Below are 20,186 nucleotides of genomic sequence, written 5' to 3' on the forward strand. Positions count from 1 at the left end.
ACCAAAAAAACAATCTTATATATTAGGAAAAGTTTTTTTCAGTTTACCATCTCTTTGTTGACTTCAAAGCCGCTTTCGATACCCCTATACGTTCAAAGGTATTTTAAGCCATGTCTGAGTTAGGTATCTCTGCAAAATTAACAAGACTCTGCAGGATGACACTGATACACGTTCCTCAGTGAGAATGGAAAAAATCACTCCGAACCATTTAATACCAAACGAGCTTCCAGACAAGGAGACAGCCTGTCGTGTGATCTCTTTAATATTATGCTGGAGAAGATTATACGAGATGCAGATGGGAATAGATATGGCACACTACTCACAAGACAACAAATGCTACTCGCCATGCCGACGACATCGATATCTTAGGTCCGTCACCGGAAGTAGTAACTGCAGCCTTTAAATGAATCGAAGGGGAGTCAGTGCAAATGGGTCTGGCAGTAAATGGAGATAAAACGAAAAGTATGGTACCAACTCCCTCGTGGTATCAAAACCTCGCTCAACCGATCAGATAAAGAAAATAGATAGAGTTGGGAACTACAACTTTGAGATAGCCAGCAACTTTATCTACCTTGGCACCGCCATAACTGTAACCATTGACACCAGTTTTGAAATAAAGTGAAGAAAAATACTGGCAAACAGATGCTACTTTGGATTTAGTAAGTAGTTTAGAAACAAGGCCACATCTCGACAGACGAAGGTTACAAGTAAGTATTTAGAAAATAAGTTTCATTACTGGCTGGCTTCCCTATATATGGCACACGATTCAGATATGCCGCCTTCAAACCTTAAGTCGTTGGTTGAAGCCACTTCTAGGGAAAGACAGCCTCATTGTAGGATTTGATGCTAATGCACATCACCAGATATGGGGAAATTCGGATGTCAGCGAAAGGGTGAGTTGCTTATTGAATATATTATAAGCTGAAATCTGGCGATTTGTAATAAAGGGAATAAACCGATCTTTATTACCAGGAACAGGCAGGAGGTACTAGATATTACCTTGGTATCGGAAGATATAAATGGAAGAATATGTGAGTGGGATGTGTTGGATGACCATAGCATCTCTGATCATCGTTATATTAGTATCAGCCTTAGAAAAAGCACGGCAAAAGTGGTCCCTCGGCTAAACAGAAAAAAGTCCGAATGGGATAAATTTCGGCACAAATTCTGCACGTCTATCCCTTCTAAACCAGAAAAGGAAGTGGAAACTACGGAGGATATAGACATAGTGGAGGAACGGGCAACGTGGCGCCATCAGGCCCTGATGATGTATCACCGGTTGAATTACAAGCTATGCCTGATATACTGGTTTCCTGACTGGGAGATTTAGTCCGCTTGTATCAGAATGTCATATATACCTGTGGGATGGAGAGACACGAAGGTCATTTTCATCCCGAAAGCAGGAAAACCATACCACACGAAGGCGATAGATTTTCGTCCTATTAGTCTGTCATCCTTTATGCTGAAAACTTTAGAGAGATTGATAGAAACATATCTTAGGGCAAAGATCCCTGGAGGTCGCCTGTCGCTGTGATCTGTGGATCTAAAAAGATTGGTCAGCAGAGGAACACCTCAAGGAGGTGTACTGTCTCCTCTACTTTGGAATATAGCCATTAACAATATATTATTGTCTCTGGAAGAAAACGGCTAAAAAGTGGTCGCGTATGCCGACGACGTGGCAATTGCGGTTAGGGGAAAGTTTCCCAGCACTCTAAGAGATATACTTCAGGAAGCTCTACGTGCAACAGCAAAGTGGGCTACCGAAAGTGGTCTAGGTATAAATCCGTGCAAGACAGAAGTAGAATTAGTAGTAGATACAAGTTGCCTACAGTGGAACTTGTCTTCTTGGGTGGAGAGAATGTTCTATTTGCAGAAAGCGCAAAATACTTAGGTGATTTGCTGGACACGAAATTGAACTTTAAATTCAACATTTTGGAAAGGGGAAGAAAGGCAACTCTCGCCCTACACACCTGCAAGAGAGCCATTGGCAAAAGTTGGGGGTTTAGACCCTGTGTCATGCATTGGGTATATACTGCAGTTGTCAGACCTTTAATGCTATTTGGTGTTGTGGTCTGGTGGACGCCACTTGAAAAGTCCACCTACTGCTCAATACTGAGGACGACACTATCTGATACACTGAATTTAATGCTGCATTTTATGCCTCTGGACATTGTGGCTACCCAAATTGCAGCGACAACTGCCGTGAGGTTAAGGGAGCTTTCCCATTATCCTTGATACAATATCCGATATTTCTGAGTCGCTTTTTGATTAAAAGTACTGTACGACTATTCCTGAAAGAACCGATTGAAACTAAGATGTCCTTGGTAACAGAAGTTACGTAGAATTCTATACGGATGGTTCCAAACTAAACGTCCAGATGGGCTTTGGGGTGTACTCTAAAGATCTAGAACTGGTCACATCGAAGAGGTTACACGACCACTGCAGTGTGTATCAAGCGGAGATCCTTGCAATTAGGAAAGTGGTGGAATGGCTAAGATATAATGTCATTTCGACGATTGGCATAAATATCTTCTCAGACTGCCTGGCAGCCATTAAATCCCTGGAGAACCTATTTCTGAACACAAAACCGCCATCGACTGTCGCAGATCTCTCAACGAAATGGCTGAACAGTTCAAAATTCACCTGTTCTGGGTGCTGGGCCACAGAGATATCCCAGGGAATTGTAAAGCGTACGAGCTTGCGAGACCAGGAACTACCTAACACATTCCAGGGATACTGGAATCTGTAAGTATGCTTAGAGCGACATGTAAGCTAAGTTTTCAGGACCAGGCCCGAAGGACAACGAATGATAGATGGTCACAAAGAGGGGGCTGTGAGCATTCTAGAACTATGTGGTATAAACTGGACTTGAAGAGGTTTACAGCTTTGCTGTCTGTGTTGCTGGCTAGAACAGACGTCTCAGTCATTGTGTCCGTCATGACAGGTCACTGTCTAATCGGAAAACATTCTGACAGACTGAAGGTTGCCAGCAACGACTTTGCAGAAGCTGTGAAGACATAGAGGCAAAGAACACCTTCTGTGTGTGTGTCCCGCACTTGCAGTTAGAAGGAGTTCCATTTTACGTTCTCATTTCTTTGAGAACCTGTCTGATTTACCGGATGTGAACATTCGCATGTTGTTGGGCTTTTTAAAGCGATCTGGATAGATCAAAGGTAGAAACTAAAAGTCATCTTCCTTCTTCTGTTCCTGTGGTATCACAATGGACGAAAACGTCTAAGTGAGTCTGATGGCAGACTGCCACTTAAACTTAACCTTAAGTTGCTATGTGCTGTAATTAATCGTTTTTGTTTGGAAATAGCTTAATTTCACGTTCCATGGAGCAATTAAAATATATATAAAATTTCATTTGATCTGCGAACCTGCAAGCGAAAATTTCGGTAACGGCAGCAAATATTTCGTTTAGAATATGTTAATATATTTCTTATGGTAACGAAGATTTCGCTAGAGGTGCATACTGCGCTTGACACGCTCTCTTATTGGAGATAGGATAATGTTGCCGTATCTTCTAAATAACCAAATATGCGAAACCAGCCTTTAAGCTGAGTATGCACCTCCAGCGAAATTTTTGGTTGCAGCCAAGATATTTATGTCGCCACTGAAAAATATTTGTGTATGATACGAAATGGCGTCAAACATCGATTTATAATTTTGGCCGAATTTTAATTTTTTTGGCTAATTAAGTACATATGTGTTGTAGTTTATCGTTTTTTTTTTGCAAATAACTTTATTTGATGTTGCATTAAAACATACACTCTCATTCGTAGTTGCAAGAAAAAATCCACCAATTCTTATTATGTCACCCTATTACGCAAAGAAAATTTCATTAGAGCTGTGTACCAACAAGTAACGAAAATTTCGACAGAGGTGTATACTTCGCTTTAAACATATTTACGACCATAGTTTGCACCACACAATCCTGCCATCATATTGCACTGAGAACAACAACTTATATCTGCTAAATTTGACATATCATATGACAAATATATACAGCACTTGATGAGGTTAGACGAAGTAAAGTGTAGCAAGGAATGGTGGGAACTATCTAAATCATTAAGTACCAGTTCGAACAGCATGAAAGGAAACATTGATGCAAATGAGTTCAAACGATATTTCAGCTCGCTTTTGGATAAGTCTGGTCAATCCCAGGAAATTAGTTGGTGCATGCCGTTTTTCGTAGACCCGTTCTTAGATTCCCCTATTGAATATTATGAATTATATAATGTTATAAGGAAGTTGAAACCGAATAAGTCCCCAGGGCAGGATGGTATCCCTTATGAGTTCTACAGACATGCTCCCAGATGTTTCCTTCAAAAACTGTTATACGTTTTCAATCAAATCTTCCTTAAGGGAGACATACCAATCACATTCACTGAATCCATTCTGATTCCATTACACAAAAAAGGGGATGTAAACGTACCAAGCAACTACAGAGGCTTATCGCTTATTGACTCGGTTTGTAAAATTTTCAACTCTATTCTTTTGAATAGGATAACGAATTGGTTGTCAATGAATAGTATTTTGAATGAATTTCAGGCTGGCTTCAGAAAGGATTATTCTACGATTGACAACATTTTCAATTTAGTTAGCATTGTGAAGTTGAACCAGGCTAAAGGTAAGACCACTTATGCCTTTTTTGTTGATTTTTCCGCGGCTTTTGATCTTATCCCAAGAAACAGTCTGTTCTACAAACTCTCATCTTTAGGACTTTCAACGAAAATTGTATCGATAGTGACATTACTGTACAAGAATACTAAAAGCAGAGTATGGGATGGAAATACATACTCGGAATATTTTCCTGTAGAGTCGGGAGTGAAACAGGGATGTATTCTTAGCCCAGTTCTTTTTTCACTATATTTAAATGACTTACCCGATGCTCTAACTGGAGGAATAAATATCGCGAACACACACGTGAAGATACTACTCTATGCCGACGATATTGTGATCTTGTCTGATACACCTAAAGATTTACAGATTATGATTGACACTTTGCAGGAATATTGCAGTACATGGAGCTTAAAAGTAAACCTTACTAAGTCGAAAGTTATGGTTTTTAGAAAGAGTACTAGGATATCGTCCGGTCTTCGTTTCCGCTACAACGATGAAGATATAGAAATAGTTAACAGATATACTTATCTCGGTGTGGAAATCGCGTACAATTTGTCTTTCAAAGACCATTTAAAGAACAAATTATCGGCATCGAAAATTGCTATTAACTCCACGTGGTCGAAATATATAAATAACCCAAGAATCTCTCACGATAATAAATTAAAAATATTTGACTCTTGTTCAAAGTCTATCATGTGTTATGCTGCTCAAGTATGGGGTTACGAAAAATATGATGATGTTGAAAAGTTGTTTCGTTTTTTCATTAAAAAGATGTTTTACTTACCTAACAACACACCTAATTATATGTTGTATCTAGAATCCGGACTATACTCCTTATACTCCTCCACCCTTAAAACTCATTTTCTTTACATCAAGAGGGTACTTCAACTAGAAGTTAGTAGACTTCCTCGAATTCTAGCAGAGGAAATCCTTAAACTAAATATTTCCTGGGCAAAAGTGTGGTCGGAATTATGTCAGGATTTGAACTATCTGCCCGCCAACAATAGATTGCCCTTATGCGCCTATTGGAGGGAAATAATTGATGCCTTGAATGTAAAGGAACGATATAGTTTTGAATCGGCAGCCAGAAATTCTCAGTTTCACGATCTCTACCCATATCTTGATTATAATATGATCCCAACACTGACAGAGAATCTTTCTGCTCGTGCTACCAGCTTGATCATTAAAGCCAGAGGTGGATTGCTTGATCTGAATTCCAGGGCATTTCGAAGTAACACTACTGGCATATGTTCTATCTGTAACACAGATGAACCTGAAAATACTTTACATTTTATTGGAAAATGTCCTATTTTGAAAGAATTTAGGAAACTTTATTTTAACAAAATAAGTCTCGAAGAAAATGAAACATTAAACATACTAAATGGCACGAATCTTACCTCTCTGTACTCTTATTTAGAAAGCTGTATCAAATATAGAAAATTAATAATAAACTGTTTTGATGTTTGAAAATTATATAAATGATTAAATATTTTAACATGGCAAGCAGCATATGTGCTAAGCCATATATAGATTGTATGCTTAAGAATCAATATTATATACATGCATGTATTATTTTGTATTTCTTAATCAATCTATTAATAAATAATAATAATAATAATAATACAGCACTTTTAGGATATGCAAATGCATTTCTTGAGATAACGAAAAAGTCGCGCAAGCTTCGTACGGGTTTTAAACTTAAATTAGGAGTTGATGGTTTTAAATATTACGGATATTTACCTCACAAGAAAGGGATTTATCCATCCCGTAATCACAGGATTGGTTGCCGCAATAGCAACTTTCTCATTTTGTAAATGAATTGGTAAGAGATTCGATAGTTGCAATGCCCCATATTTAATGCGCATTCTTGACACCGAAGCTGCTAACTGCTTGCGACATTTCCATAAACTGACAGATAAATCTAGAATATAACAAAATTAGAAATAATTTAATGGACAGTTCAATAGCACTCAATCAAAAATACATTGTATATGGAGCTAACATTTCTTTGCACATTGATACTGAAATTTTATTTCAATATATAACATCGGCTTAGATTCAAGTTGTTTAATGTAGGATTTTCTATATTTAGCTCTTTCCATAGTATGTAGTTCTAAAAATATTTTTCCCTTAATTTACGCCCGAACAACTGTCAAAACGTATATGAAACAATGGTACTGAACAATATGCGATCACATTCCGTTTTCGCTGCATCAGGGGAAATTTCGCTTTAATTAATTGCAAATGTTATTCAATGCGTCCGATAGAATCTTATGTCGTCCAATAGAATGCGGCATATTGCGCAATCATTTAATATAATATTTTCGTGCGAATAGGCTAGGCTATATCTACACCCGAATTTTCCATACCCTATTTCTCAGCCCAGGGTTTCTTAGTTCGCTTCTCATTATACCATGGAACAAACCAAATTCAAAATTTTGAAAACAGAAAACACAAAAGTTTACATCGGGTGGTTAACAAAATTAGGCTAAACATTTTTTAAATAGGTTCTTAACAATATGCTCTCAATGTACGAAAACTCAAAACGTGGCTTTTAAGCAAGAACTCACTCGTGGGAACAAAGATTAATCAATTATACACTTAATCCTAAATGGATCCCCACTTAACCCTTAAATGGATCCCCTTGCTGGCCATGCCTTTTTCATCTTACTACACATATTTTGCTAGATAATTGCTAAATTATCGTTTTATATGTCACACATATCACCCAATTTCGCCTAAATGTAATGCCATGTCCACTACATATCTCTGCTGAATATGGTCTACATCGGACTATATGAGTAAATAGCTCCCATATAGGCCGGACTATTTTTGGTCTTTGCCCTCTAAATGGCACATTTATAAACCGATTTCACTGAATTATGTTATAGTAAGTTGTATTGCCATGCCGTTGATGTCTGTGCCGTATATGGTTAAGATCGAACCATATTTGGATATAGCTGCCATATTGACCGATCTCCCGATTAGATGTCTTCGGCCCATAAAAACCAAATATATTTTTGCGCGATTTGGCCCCGAGCGCAAAACTATTTGTTAAAACCGATTTCATGAATAAACTTCTTTGGTTAAAACAAAGGCGCATTTTTAATCAAATTTCGACAGAATTCAGGTAAAATATGTAAATTGGACCGTTTCATCTTAAGGGTGGTACTAAATATATTCGCTTTTAGCGAAATTTTGTCACGATTACTTTTTGAGATAATACATTTTGAAGCAAAAAACTCCCTGATTTCATTTAGTAGGACATTCCCTCATTATTTATGAAAAACTTTTCTTAAAAACATTATGTCTTCGTTGAGATTTAATGAATAATGTGCCAGCCTTGCGAATTTAATTTGAGCACAAAGTAAACATTTATACGGGTGCGATAGCCCCCCACCCAAAATTATGTTGTCAAAAGAACAACAATTTAATTTAATTTATTCTAAGCACAAAATTTTTCTACAAAACAAACTTTTTAAAAATTTTTTTCTGAAGATAAAATGTTATAGTAATATATCAATAAAAATGTTTGTGTCTACTCAATGCATTTTGTAACTCTACTATTTTTCCAAAACTTTTTTAATGCCTTTTTAATAATTTATAGTTGAAACAAAAACAGAACCCATTGGCCTAATCTGGATGCGATTCCAATAACGAATTGATTTTTTATACCCTCCACCATAGGATGGGAGGTATACCAATTTCGTCATTCTGTTTGTAGCTACTCGAAATATTCGTCTGAGACCCCATAAAGAATATATATTCTTGATCGTCGTGACATTTTATGTCGATCTAGCCATGTCCGTCCGTCTGTCCGTCCGTCCGTCCGTCCGTCCGTCCGTCTGTCTGTCGAAAGCACGCTTACTTCCGAAGGAGTAAAGCTAGCCGCTTGAAATTTTGCACAAATACTTCTTAATAGTGTAGGTCGGTTGGTATTGTAAATGGGCCATATCGGTCCATGTTGTTGTTGTTGTAGCAGTTTATTGTGTACTATCTTTCGTCTGCTTGATTCTGTTGAGTGTCAAGACCCAGGAACTCCGCGACTAAGATGGGGTGCGTCCACAGGGATCTGGGTCTGAGTCAAGTGGGTCTGGCCGGGCAGTTAAACAGGTGACGTGTATCGTGCGGTCCCTGGTTACAGTCGGGATATACATCTTGCACGTCGGCACCAATCCTAGCTCTGTGGGAATTGAGGCGGCTGCATCTGCCGGAACGTAATTGAGCCAGAATCACTCTGGTTTGCCGGGGGAGGTCGATTTCTTCGGGTGCAATGGGTGGCGGTCGTTCTCCAAGGACTACATTCACTCGGTAGCCAGTTAACGCGTCTGCTACCGTGTCTGCATGAATGTTGTTCAGACCCGCTTGATATGCCGCTTGATCTAGAGGTTCTCTCTTGTAGCGCTGGACCTCACGCTCTAGATCATGTAGATCTACCTTAAGGCTTCTGGGCGGTGGGTATCTATCCACAAGATGATGATTTGGATGATTTCTGCGATAACAGCCCAAAAGGTATTGCTTAGACAGCATGTAGTTATGTCTTCGCACTGGTAGGATCTTTGTCTCCTGGTGGAGGTGGTCCACATGAGAACTAAGGAGGCAGCCCGTCGCAGTTCGGAGGGCGGCATTCTGACAGATCTGAATATTATTCCACTGCGTGTCACAAAGCTGACGTGACCACACTGGCGCTGCATAACTTACCACAGACCGGCCAATTGCTTTGTACGTGGTCAACAAGGTTTCTTTGTCTGCACCCCAAGTGCTGCCAGCGAGTGACTTGAGGACCTTGTTTCTACTTTTGACTTTATTGCAGATTGCTGTGGCATGTGGGGAGAAAGTGTAGGAGCTGTCAAATGTGACGCCAAGTATTTTGGGACACTTGATGGTCGGAATCAATTCTCCATCGACCATCACAGTCAGCTCAGAATTCACCTCACGCGTATTTGTAGTGAACAGTGTGGCTGAAGATTTGGTGGCGGATATCTTCAGATTTCTTGCAGCGAAATATGAGGCAAGCTCGTTGAGGTAGACGTTCAACCTATCGCAGATGTCATCAATGGGTGGGGGGCCTGATGCCAAGATCGTACAGTCGTCCGCATATGATACGATCTCTATGCCGTCTGGAGGAGGTGGGATGGAGGATAGGTAGAGGTTAAACAGAGCCGGAGATATCACCCCGCCTTGGGGAACTCCCTGTTTCACTCTACGGTGTTTTGACTTCTTATCCCTAAATTCCACAAATGACTGGCGGCCACACAGATAATTCGCGACCCAACGTTTAAGGCCTGGCTGGAGGGACGTGTTGGCGATGTCCTCAAATAATTTGGCATGGCTGACCGTGTCGAATGCCTTCGATAGGTCCAATGCCACGAGGACCGTCCTATCACATGGCCTGGGTTGATTGAAGCCACGGCAAATGTGTGTGGTGATGGCATGCAAAGCTGTTGTTGTGCTGTGCAGTCTCCGAAATCCGTGTTGATGCTCGGCGAATGGAAATTCTCCTACGAGGCTCGGGAGGAGTAATGCCTCAAGCGTCTTTGCCACTGTTGAGAGAAGGGAGATCGGTCTGTACGACTCCCCCAAACTCGGGTCTTTACCAGGCTTCAGTAGCGGGATCACTCTGCCCATTTTCCAGACATCGGGAACTATAAGAGTGTTCAATGACAGGTTAAGGACAGTGGTAAGGTACTCAACTCCAGGTAAATCCAGATTCTTCAGCATCAATGTAGAGATTCCGTCGGGGCCCAACGCCTTGGAAGATTTGGCGCCACGGATGACATTCGTAACTTCGCCCACGGTAAATTGTGGTGGCTGTTCATCGGCTCGGAGACCACGAATACGGCGAATGGCTCTCCTCCTTGCCCTGTCTCTCTCGGGATGCACGATAAATTGACGGTTGAACAACCTGGCGCATCTCTTCGGATCAGTCACGGTTAACTCGCCAAAAGTGACTGAGGTCCTGTCGTCCCGTCTACCGGGGTTCGAGAGAGACTTAACAGTGGCCCACAGTTTGCCTGCACCGGTGCCTAAGTTACATTGCTCCAAGTGTTCCAGCCACAAATTCCGCTTATGTTCGTTGACTACCCTGTTTATTTCCAGATTCAGCTCGCTGATTCTGGGGTTAGCGGGGTCCATAGCACGAATCCCATCACGCTCGTCTGCGAGTACCACTGCTTGCGCCGGGAAATTGGGTCGCACTTGCGGTATTCGACCGGCTGGTATAAAGCGAGCGGCTGCTGCGTTGATGATGTCTCGGAATTTCCTCTCGGCCACAAGCACATCAGAGGGGGGTGGCAGTTCATTGAAGCGGCGATTGGTATACTCTCTGAAGCCAGTCCAATTGGCCTTCTTGTAGTTGATGAACGTTCGGCGCTCAGAGGTTATGAAGTCGGGTGGTCGGTCGATGGTGAGGATTATGGGGAGGTGGTCTGACCCCAAAGAGATGACGGCTTGCCAGGATACGTCACTCAGGAGATCAGGGGATGCGATTGAGATGTCTGGCGAGCTGCTGCACCTCCTCGTAATCCTAGTGGGGGCATCCTCATTCACCGTGCAAAACGTGGAGCTATCTATCTGCTCTGCCAAAGCTATGCCACGCTGGTCGTTGCCTAGGGGAGAATGCCATGACGAGTGATGTGCATTGAAATCCCCCAGAACCAGACGACCATGGCCAGATAGCAACCCACTTATGTCGGGGCTGTAGGCCTGGCCATTAATCGGGGCACAGCTGCCAACCGGCGGTATATACACGTTGTATATCTCTATCTCGGCAGTACCAGACCTGACTGCTACCCCCATACATTCCATGTATGGGTCACTAGCGTCAAGCGCAGGCGAGATAGGTCTATACTGCACGGAATGGTGTATAACGAAGGCCAATCCCCCACCTCCATTCCTTGAGCGATCCTTACGTAGCACATTGTAGCCGTGACAACTGTGCAAGCTGCAGGTGTTAGTCAGCTTTGTCTCCTGGATCGCTGCGACCGATATGCTCTTCCGACTCATAAAATGTACAATCTCATCAATCTTGCCTCGCAGTCCATTGCAGTTTAACTGCAGGAACAATACATTTCCCGACACTGGCCTGGCAATAGTAGGGCTAGGGTGCTGTCTTTGCATAATTGCCGTACGGGAGAGGTCGGGGGGGTCACATAGTCCGACGACGAGGACGCCGAAGGCGACGACGGCGACGCTTGTGACCCACTGCTGGCTATGTTCGCACAGCACCTAGCGACATAGCCAGTATGACTATACTCCCGTAGCGAAGTTAGGCCAGAGCAAGAACGGAAATGTACCCACTCCAAGCACCTGTTACAACTCACCGACACTGACCGATGATGAAGGCGGTTCTGGCAAACGGAACAGAACCAGGGTCCGGGGTTCTTTTCAATCCCGGCACGGACCAAAAGCATACGGAGAAGGCACTCCGGGATGTGCCTCTCCCATGACGAAAAAAGACGAACACGTACACTGAGGCGGCAGCCCTTGCCGATGAAGATTCCATCGGGTCAATCCGGTACGTACAACCGGCTGCCATGGGATTGATCCATGTTTTGATATAGCTGCCATATAAACCGATCTTGGGTCTTGACTTCTTGAGCCTCTAGAGTGCGCAATTTTTATCCGATTGGAATGAAATTTTGCTCGACGTGTTTTGTTACGATATCCAACAACTGTGCCAAGTACGATTCAAATCGGCCCATAATCTGATATAGCTGCCTTATAAACCGATCTTGGGTCTTGACTTCTTGAGCCTCTAGAGTGCGCAATTCTTATCCGATCAGAATGAAATTTTGCACGTAGTATTTTGTTATGATATTCAACAACTGTGCCAAGTATGGTTCGGCCCATAACCTGATATAGCTGCCATATAAACCGATCTGGGATCTTGACTTCTTGAGCCTCTAGAAGGCTCAATTATTATCCGATTTGCCCGAAATTTTGTACGACGGATCTTCTCATGACCATCAACAGTCCTTTTTATTATGGTCTGAATCGGTCTATAGCCTGATACAGCTCCCATATAAATCGATCTCTCAATTTTACTTCTTGAGCCAATTCTTATTCGAATTGGCTGACATTTCATATAAGTCTCCAACATATAATTTAATTGTGATCCGAACCGGACCATGTCTTAATATCGCTCTAGTAGCAGAACAAATTATTTCTTTTATCCTTTTGTTGCCTAAGAAGAGATGCCGGGAAAAGAACTCGACAAATGCGATCCATTGTGGAGGGTATTTAGATTCGGCCCGGCCGAACTTAGCATGCTTTTACTTGTTTTTTTATTTAAAGATAAAACCTCAAGGTAATTTTTTCTTAACCCATTAACTCCTGAGCCTCGATTCTCTTAACAATTTTGATGAAATTTCATATTCTATTAATTCAAATATTTATAGTGACGTAGAAATTTTTTTGATCGATTTCGATATCTGCCAATGTCAAATACTTAGGAGTGATCTTAGACAGAAAACTGAATTGGAAGTTTCTCATTTAGGTGCAAACCGAAAAGGCTCATAGATGTTGGGCACTATTTAAACGGGCCGTAGGCTCGAAATGGGGCCTGAATCCGAGGATAGTCCATTGGCTCTACAGGAGCGTTATATAAGCAATACTTACTTACGCCTGAAAAGTCTGGTGGACTGCGATGGTGAAAAAGTGCAACTTTTTGATAACACAACAATTTTAGAGAATGTGCTGTCTTGGTATAGGCGGAGCGATGAAGTCCACGCCCACTAGGGTACTGGAGACTATTCTCGATATCCGACCCATAGACATACAGGTTAAGTGTGAGGCAGCCACTGCTGCGATAATAAGGTGATGGGAGAATGGACAAAGGATAGGAGCAGGTCATACCATTGCGGTATAATCGAGGCGACGATAGGAAACACGTATGGATTAGAAGGGGTTTCTAATCGGATACCTGAGATAACTCTTGAGGTCAAGTGTGAGACACTGCTGCCAGACGCACCGTCTTGGATCGACGGAACTCTGGTGTTGCTATCTTGTCTATTGTCTATTCAGATCGATCAAATCTATAGGACAGAGTATTTTCTGTTTTCGACTGCCTGATTATAATACGATCCTGCAGGCAGAGATCCGGGCGATCACGGAATGCGTGAAGTGGTGTGGTCCTAACGCGAGGACGTCGTTTGTGAACATTTTTACCGGCAGTACAATTGCCATTAGGGCGATAACAACCGGGACGGTAAGGTCACGAACAGTCTTGCAGTGTAAGAAGGAGATTAACGCCTTCTCTAAGGATGGCACAATCCGCATCGTTTGGATGCCGGGTCATATTGGAGTAAGGGGAAATGAAAGAGCAGAAGATTTGGCGGCGGTGCGGTAAGTGATAGCATATTTTGGGCATGTGGGAAAGGTGATGAGACGTTGGAGCATTTCCTTTGTCATTGCCCGGCATTCAGGGCTAATAGTGTCATGGAAAACAATTACGAATTTTGAAGGTAGCACGGTAATCCGAACTTAGATTTTCTTTTTCGAGGTTACTTTTTTAGTATTGAGAGCGCACAGCATGCTTATTACTGTCGTAGGTGTATGTCGATAGTGACATGGGGCGGATTAGTATCCGCATCCTCTTTTCAAACTTATTCTAACCTATCCATCGTAGGTTAACTCTGTGGTGTAGGGTACTATATAGTCGGCTGCGCCCAGTCTTTCCTTACTGGTTTCTCTCATTTTACTTGCACGCGAGCGCAAATTTCTTTGATTGTATTGAGAACTATGCCATTTTAGAAATGACATCCTGATGACGAGATGGCGGATTGCACCAAATGATTTGTGGTTGTTGTACAACTGAGGCCACTTTGTGTATTTGCATTACTTTCTATTTATACACAATCTGTAGAAATAAGCTAGTTGCATCAGTTAGATGTTCTCTGTGCCGGTATACTTTTACATATCTAGCCATAGCCGGATGGGCATACTACATCGGAGGATAAGTTTTATTCATGAAGGGACAGCAGCTCCAAACTGCTAGAAAACTTGAGAAGGGTTTAATTGAGTCTGAAGTTCTGGTCGATGAAAGCCCATAATGCCTTAAATCTAAAGATAGATGGGTTTACTCGAGCACTTGACTGTACCGTTCTAGCCAAACGGGTGTGATGGGTAAGAGAGCGATTTGTTCCCCGAACCATTATATTTGTACTAATCTAGCCATAGCAGAATTGGTGTACCATATAGACAAAGTGGGGAAGGATTATAATCGTTTCCTGAAGTTGTCTAGCCTAGTGACAATTTTCAAGGGGCAGCCGTTGAGAATTTTGAAAGGTTGCACAAAAAGTATCAAAAGTCGCACAAAAACGTCGTTTACTCAAAATATAGTCTCACAAGGATTATATAACACTTTACAAAAGGATAAAAACAACTAAGTGGGTAAGTGGAGCGATAGTGACTTTCAGAAACTCCAACCAAAGTGAAGAAAGTTCAAATCAGGTTAAAAGAACTCCAATTTGTTGGTAAATGGATTTCTTACGGTTCTATAAATGAAAATTCCGTAATGTATGTAAATGGTGATAAAACTAAACAAAATTTAAACCGTTGTCCGAACTATGCATTGTAACATCATCTGCTACTTGATCATCAGTGAAAATAGAGAAGAAAATCTCCGAACCATTCAGTACTATGCCATATTTGCAGAGCTGCATTTTTAAACGGAACGCTCAAAAACAATGCTTAACGCGCTCATTCTGTCTTGGCTTTAAGCTGACTATTATGTTCTGCTTTTCAAGCGAAATGCTGTCAAACTCCATATAAGAAACGTCGGCGAAATGTGGGCTAAAAATAGGCGGAAAAGTAACACTCTGTTTAGTGAGGAAAATGGCAAAAAACTATTATAGTGGCAACACTTCAAACTATTGCCGGCATCATATTTGTTGTTTTATTGGATTCAAAAAGAAATTTTAGTGGCAACGCTTGACTCATTGTCGGCATCATTTTTGTTTTAATGTTTCATTTACTCTTTTTGTTATTTTATTTTTTCCTATTTTAGTTTGTCATTCCGATTGAATGATGATACCATATATTTTCTATTTAACACGCTAACCAACTATGTCATTAATAAACGGTGATAATAGACGGTGATAAGTCAAGTCGCTTAATAAGCATTTTTGTACAATCGAAATAAGTGAGAAAATCCGCTTATCTTTTTAAAAAATTTGCAAGCAAAAGTACCAGTAAAAGTTCCAGTGAAAATTTGCAGAACAACAGCTGATTTTGGTTTTAGTTGGTTTTTTTTAGTTGCTTGCTTAAGAAAACAATTGTTTTAAAATAAAAAAATGTTGGCGATGCTTGTGAGATATTTTCCTTAAATAAACGTCAATTTATTGACCCGAGAGTGACAAGGCTAAAAGGGGAGCCATTCGTCGCATCCGAGATCTCCGTGCCACTTACCGCGTAAGAAGCTGCGAATGTCATCCGTGGCGCCAAGTCGCGCGAGACGCTGGTCCCAGACGAAATCTCTACACTGATGCTGAAAAATTTGGATCTGCCTCTAGTTGAGTACTTTACAGATGTTCTCAGCCTGTCTGAACACTATTATAGTAGCCGATGTTTGTAAGATGGGCAGTGTGATCCCGCAACCTTTACTTTAATTTACTTTAATTGGCTATGACAGAATATTTGTTCCACTAGCCGAATGTAGAACAGCGTTCCAAGAGCCTCGATTTTCTGCGCTCATTCTAAGATCTCTGACACTAAGTTCCGAGGTGTCTCCCAAAACTTGATCTTTCCATCGGGCTTTTGGTCTTCCCGGTGTGCGTGTACCACCGTGTTTGCCTTCAAAAGACTTCTTTGATAGAGCTTCTTCATCCATTCTGACAACATGACCTAGCCAACGCAGCCGTTGTATTTTGATGCGTGTAACTATGCTATCGTCGTCATACAGCTCGTGGCTCATACGTCGCCTGTATTCTTTGTTAACGCAAACTGGTCCATATATTTTACGAAGAATCTTTCTCTAAAATACTCCAAGCACTGCCTCATCTGCTTTCACAAGTACCCATGCTTCAGAACCATATAACAGCACGGGTAGTATCAGTGTCTTGTAAAGTGTAGTCTTCGTCTGTCGAGAGGTGGCCTTGTTTCTAAATTGCTTACTTAATTCAAAGTAGCATCTGTTTGCCAGTATTATTCTTCGCTTTATCTCAAAACTGGTGTCATTCATTTCGGTTACGGCGGTGCCGAGGTAGATAAAGTTACTGAGTGTCTCAAAGTTGTGGTTCCCAACTTTCTCCATGTTCTTTATCTGCTCGGTTGTACAAGGCTTTTTGGGAGTGGAGACCATCCATTTCGTCTTATCTCCATTTACTGTCAGACCCATTTTCACTGACTCTCTTTCGATTCATTCAAAGGCTGCGGTTACTACTTCCGGTGACCGACCTATGATATCGATGTCGTCGGCATATGCGAGTAGCATGTGTTCTCTTGTGTTTAGTGTGCCATATCTATTCACAACTGCATCTCTTATAATCTTCTCCAGCAGCATTTTAAAGAGATCACACGATAGGTTGTCTCCTTATCTGAAACCTCGTTTGGTATTAAATGGTTCGGAGAGAATCATTCCTATTCTTACTGAGGAACGCGTATCAGCAAGTGTCATCCTGTACAGTCTTTTTAATTTTGCAGGGATACCAAATTCAGACAGGCTTGAAATACCATTGAACGTAAAGGAGTATCGAAGGCGGCTTTGTAGTCAACAAAGAGGTGGTAGGTGTTGATTTGTCCTTCTCGGGTCTTTTCCAGGATTTGGCGCAGTGTGAATATCTGGTCTAGGGTGGATTTACCAGGTCTAAAGCCGCATTGATAGGGCCCAATTATCTCATTGACTTTAGGTTTTAGTCTTTCACACAGTACGCTCGAGAGTATCTAGTATGCGATGGGGAGGAGACTTATTCCTCTGTAGTTAGCACATTCCGTCTTGTCTCCTTTCTTGTGTACGGGACATAGTATGCTGAGGTTCCAATCATCGGGTATGCGTTCTTTTAGCCAGATTGCGCATATAAGCTGATGCAAGCGGGTCGCCTCCGGTCTTAAATAGTTCAGCGGGTAACCCGTCGGCTCCTGCTGCCTTGTTGTTCTTTAGTCAGGTTACTGCTACTTGGACCTCATTCTGACTAGGAGGCAAACATTCTATACCATCATCAGGGATTGGTTCTGCGGTATCCTCTTCGCCACCAACGTCGGACACTAAGAGTTGGGTAAAATGTTTTTTCCATATCCTCAGCATGTTATCTGTGTCAGTTACCAGATTTCCTTCTTTTCCTCTGCGGAATAGACGTTTCTCCTCTCTCCTTTTCTCCCAATACCTCTCCTTCATGCTCTATGTGCGACATTCTTGGCTTCAGTAGCATCTCGACACTCTTGGTCATACCATGGGTTTCTTGGAGGAGGCTTCCGGTACCCAAGTACGGATTTCTCGGCATTTTCCTTGGAGTGGGCAATAGTTTGCCGCTGTGCCATTATATCATTGGAACAAGAGGTGCTTTCATCAAGCAGTTGGGTCAGTCGAGTGGAGTATGCCGCTGCCATTTGTTGTGTTTGCAGCTTTCAATGTCCAGCTTCCGTGCAATGTCAGATCGTACTTTCCTCGCCATGTTCAAACGGGTGCGAACCTTTGCTGCAACAAGGTAATGATCCGAATCTATATTCGTTCCACGGATCGATCGTACATCTAACACTAGCAGGATGAATGCTTTCATCTATCACAACGTGATCAATTTGGTTACTCGTGTTTTGATCGGGCGACAGCCATGTGGCTTTGTGAATATTTCTATTTTGAAATCCGACGCTCGTCGCCAGCCGCCCCTATCCTGGGAACAGATGCTGATCCCGCTACCGAAACCTGAAAAGAACACGAGCAAGGGGAAGGCATACAGACCGATCCTCTTCTCTCATTAGTGGCCAATACGCATGAGGGACCACTCCTCCCGATCTTCCCGTTGGACAATTTCCATTCGCCGAACATCAGCATGCATTTCGAAGACTGCATTGGACTGCAACTGCTTTGTATGCCATCACCGTACACAAAAGTAGAAAAAACGTTCTGCGTTGCTGCGACCACTGATGTGAGCCTAAAGGGGCTTTCTATTTGGTCATGTGGCGGCTACGGACACTGTGTTATCATTGAATATATCTGTATCTGTTTACAATTGGCAGACTAATTTGCACTAATTATTTCCAATCTTACTGTGCGTCATTTTTAGCTGCCCAGCCAGACCCACTTAATCCCATGACAGCATATTCACTCCTTAACAAATCCAAAAGAACGGTGTAGGTTTAATCGTAGTGCTCCGATGGGGGTGATTCCATCAAAACATACATAGGATAATTACTATTTTCTTGGTGTCTGGAAGGATACAATGTTTTAATTTTTCAAGATTCCAAATAATTCCACAAATTTTGCACTTACCTTCCAATGTAGAACAGCCGCCTTAAGGTAAAATTACAACTTCGTTTGACAAGTTTTCTGTACTAGAACACTGCCTGCTGCCTTGAATCTTCATTAAAAGTAAATAAAAATGAAACAAATTTAATAATTACCAATAAACTATATTTTTATTGTGTACTTACCTCTGCCTTTTGATCCATTTTGGTGTTAGCTTTTGCATTTTCATGTACGGGTTGGTATTCTATTCTGCTTTCGGAATAGCAGCGGAAATTTTAAATTGTTTCGCAAGCGGAATTTGACAGCAATCAAATGTTTTTGTTCCCATACCAAAACACGTTTCCTTATCTGCACTTATTTTTTTCTCTATTTACAATAATACACTTTTTCCCAAATATATAAAGAACAAGTAAAAGCGTGCTAAGTTCGGCCGGGCCGAATCTTATATACCCTCCACCATGGATCGCATTTGTCGAGTTCTCTTCCCGGCATCTCTTCTTAGGCAAAACAGGATATAAGAAAAGATTTGCCCTGCTATTAGAGCGACATCAAGATATGGTCCTGTTTGGACCACAATTAAATTATATGTTGGAGACCTGTGTAAAATTTCAGCCAATTCGAATAAGAATTGCGCTCTTTGTGAGCTCAAAAAGTAAAATAGAGAGATCGATTTATATGGGAGCTGTATCGGGCTATGGTCCGATTCAGATCATAATAAACACGTATGTTGATGGTCATGAGAGAATCCGTCGTACAAAATTTCAGGCAAATCGGATAATAATTGCGACCTCTAGAGGCTCAAGAAGTCAAGATCCTAGATCGGTTTATATGGCAGCTATATCAGGTTATGAACCGACTTGTACTTTATTTGCCATAGTTGTTGAAAGTAACAATAAAAAACGTCTTGCGAAATTTCAGCCAAATCGGATAGGAATTGCGCCCTCTAGAAGCTCAAGAAGTCAAGTCCCCAGATCTGTTTATATGACAGCTATATCAGGTTATGAACCGATTTGAACCATATTTGGCACAGTTGTTGGATATCATAACAAAATACAACGTGCCAAAATTCATTCAAATTGGATAAGAATTGCGCCCTCTAGAGGCTCAAGAAGTCAAGACCCAAGATCGGTTTATATGACAGCTATATAAGGTTATGGAT

General features: G+C 41.6%; 1 protein-coding gene across 1 annotated transcript in view; it reads right to left on the reverse strand.

The window, feature by feature from the left end:
* Positions 1–15,290, reverse strand: part of LOC106093417 (uncharacterized) — a 169,569-nt gene extending 154,279 nt beyond the window's left edge. Inside the window, exons 1-2 of the mRNA XM_059367225.1 lie at positions 15,182–15,290; positions 6,367–6,547 (exon numbers count right to left, since the gene is read on the reverse strand). Coding sequence (XP_059223208.1) covers positions 6,367–6,547; positions 15,182–15,290 — 290 coding nt within the window. The remainder of the gene's footprint in view (positions 1–6,366; positions 6,548–15,181) is intronic.
* Positions 15,291–20,186: the final 4,896 nt, after the last annotated feature.

Source organism: Stomoxys calcitrans, chromosome 1 (assembly GCF_963082655.1).
Source record: "Stomoxys calcitrans chromosome 1, idStoCalc2.1, whole genome shotgun sequence".
NCBI lineage: Eukaryota > Metazoa > Arthropoda > Insecta > Diptera > Muscidae > Stomoxys > Stomoxys calcitrans.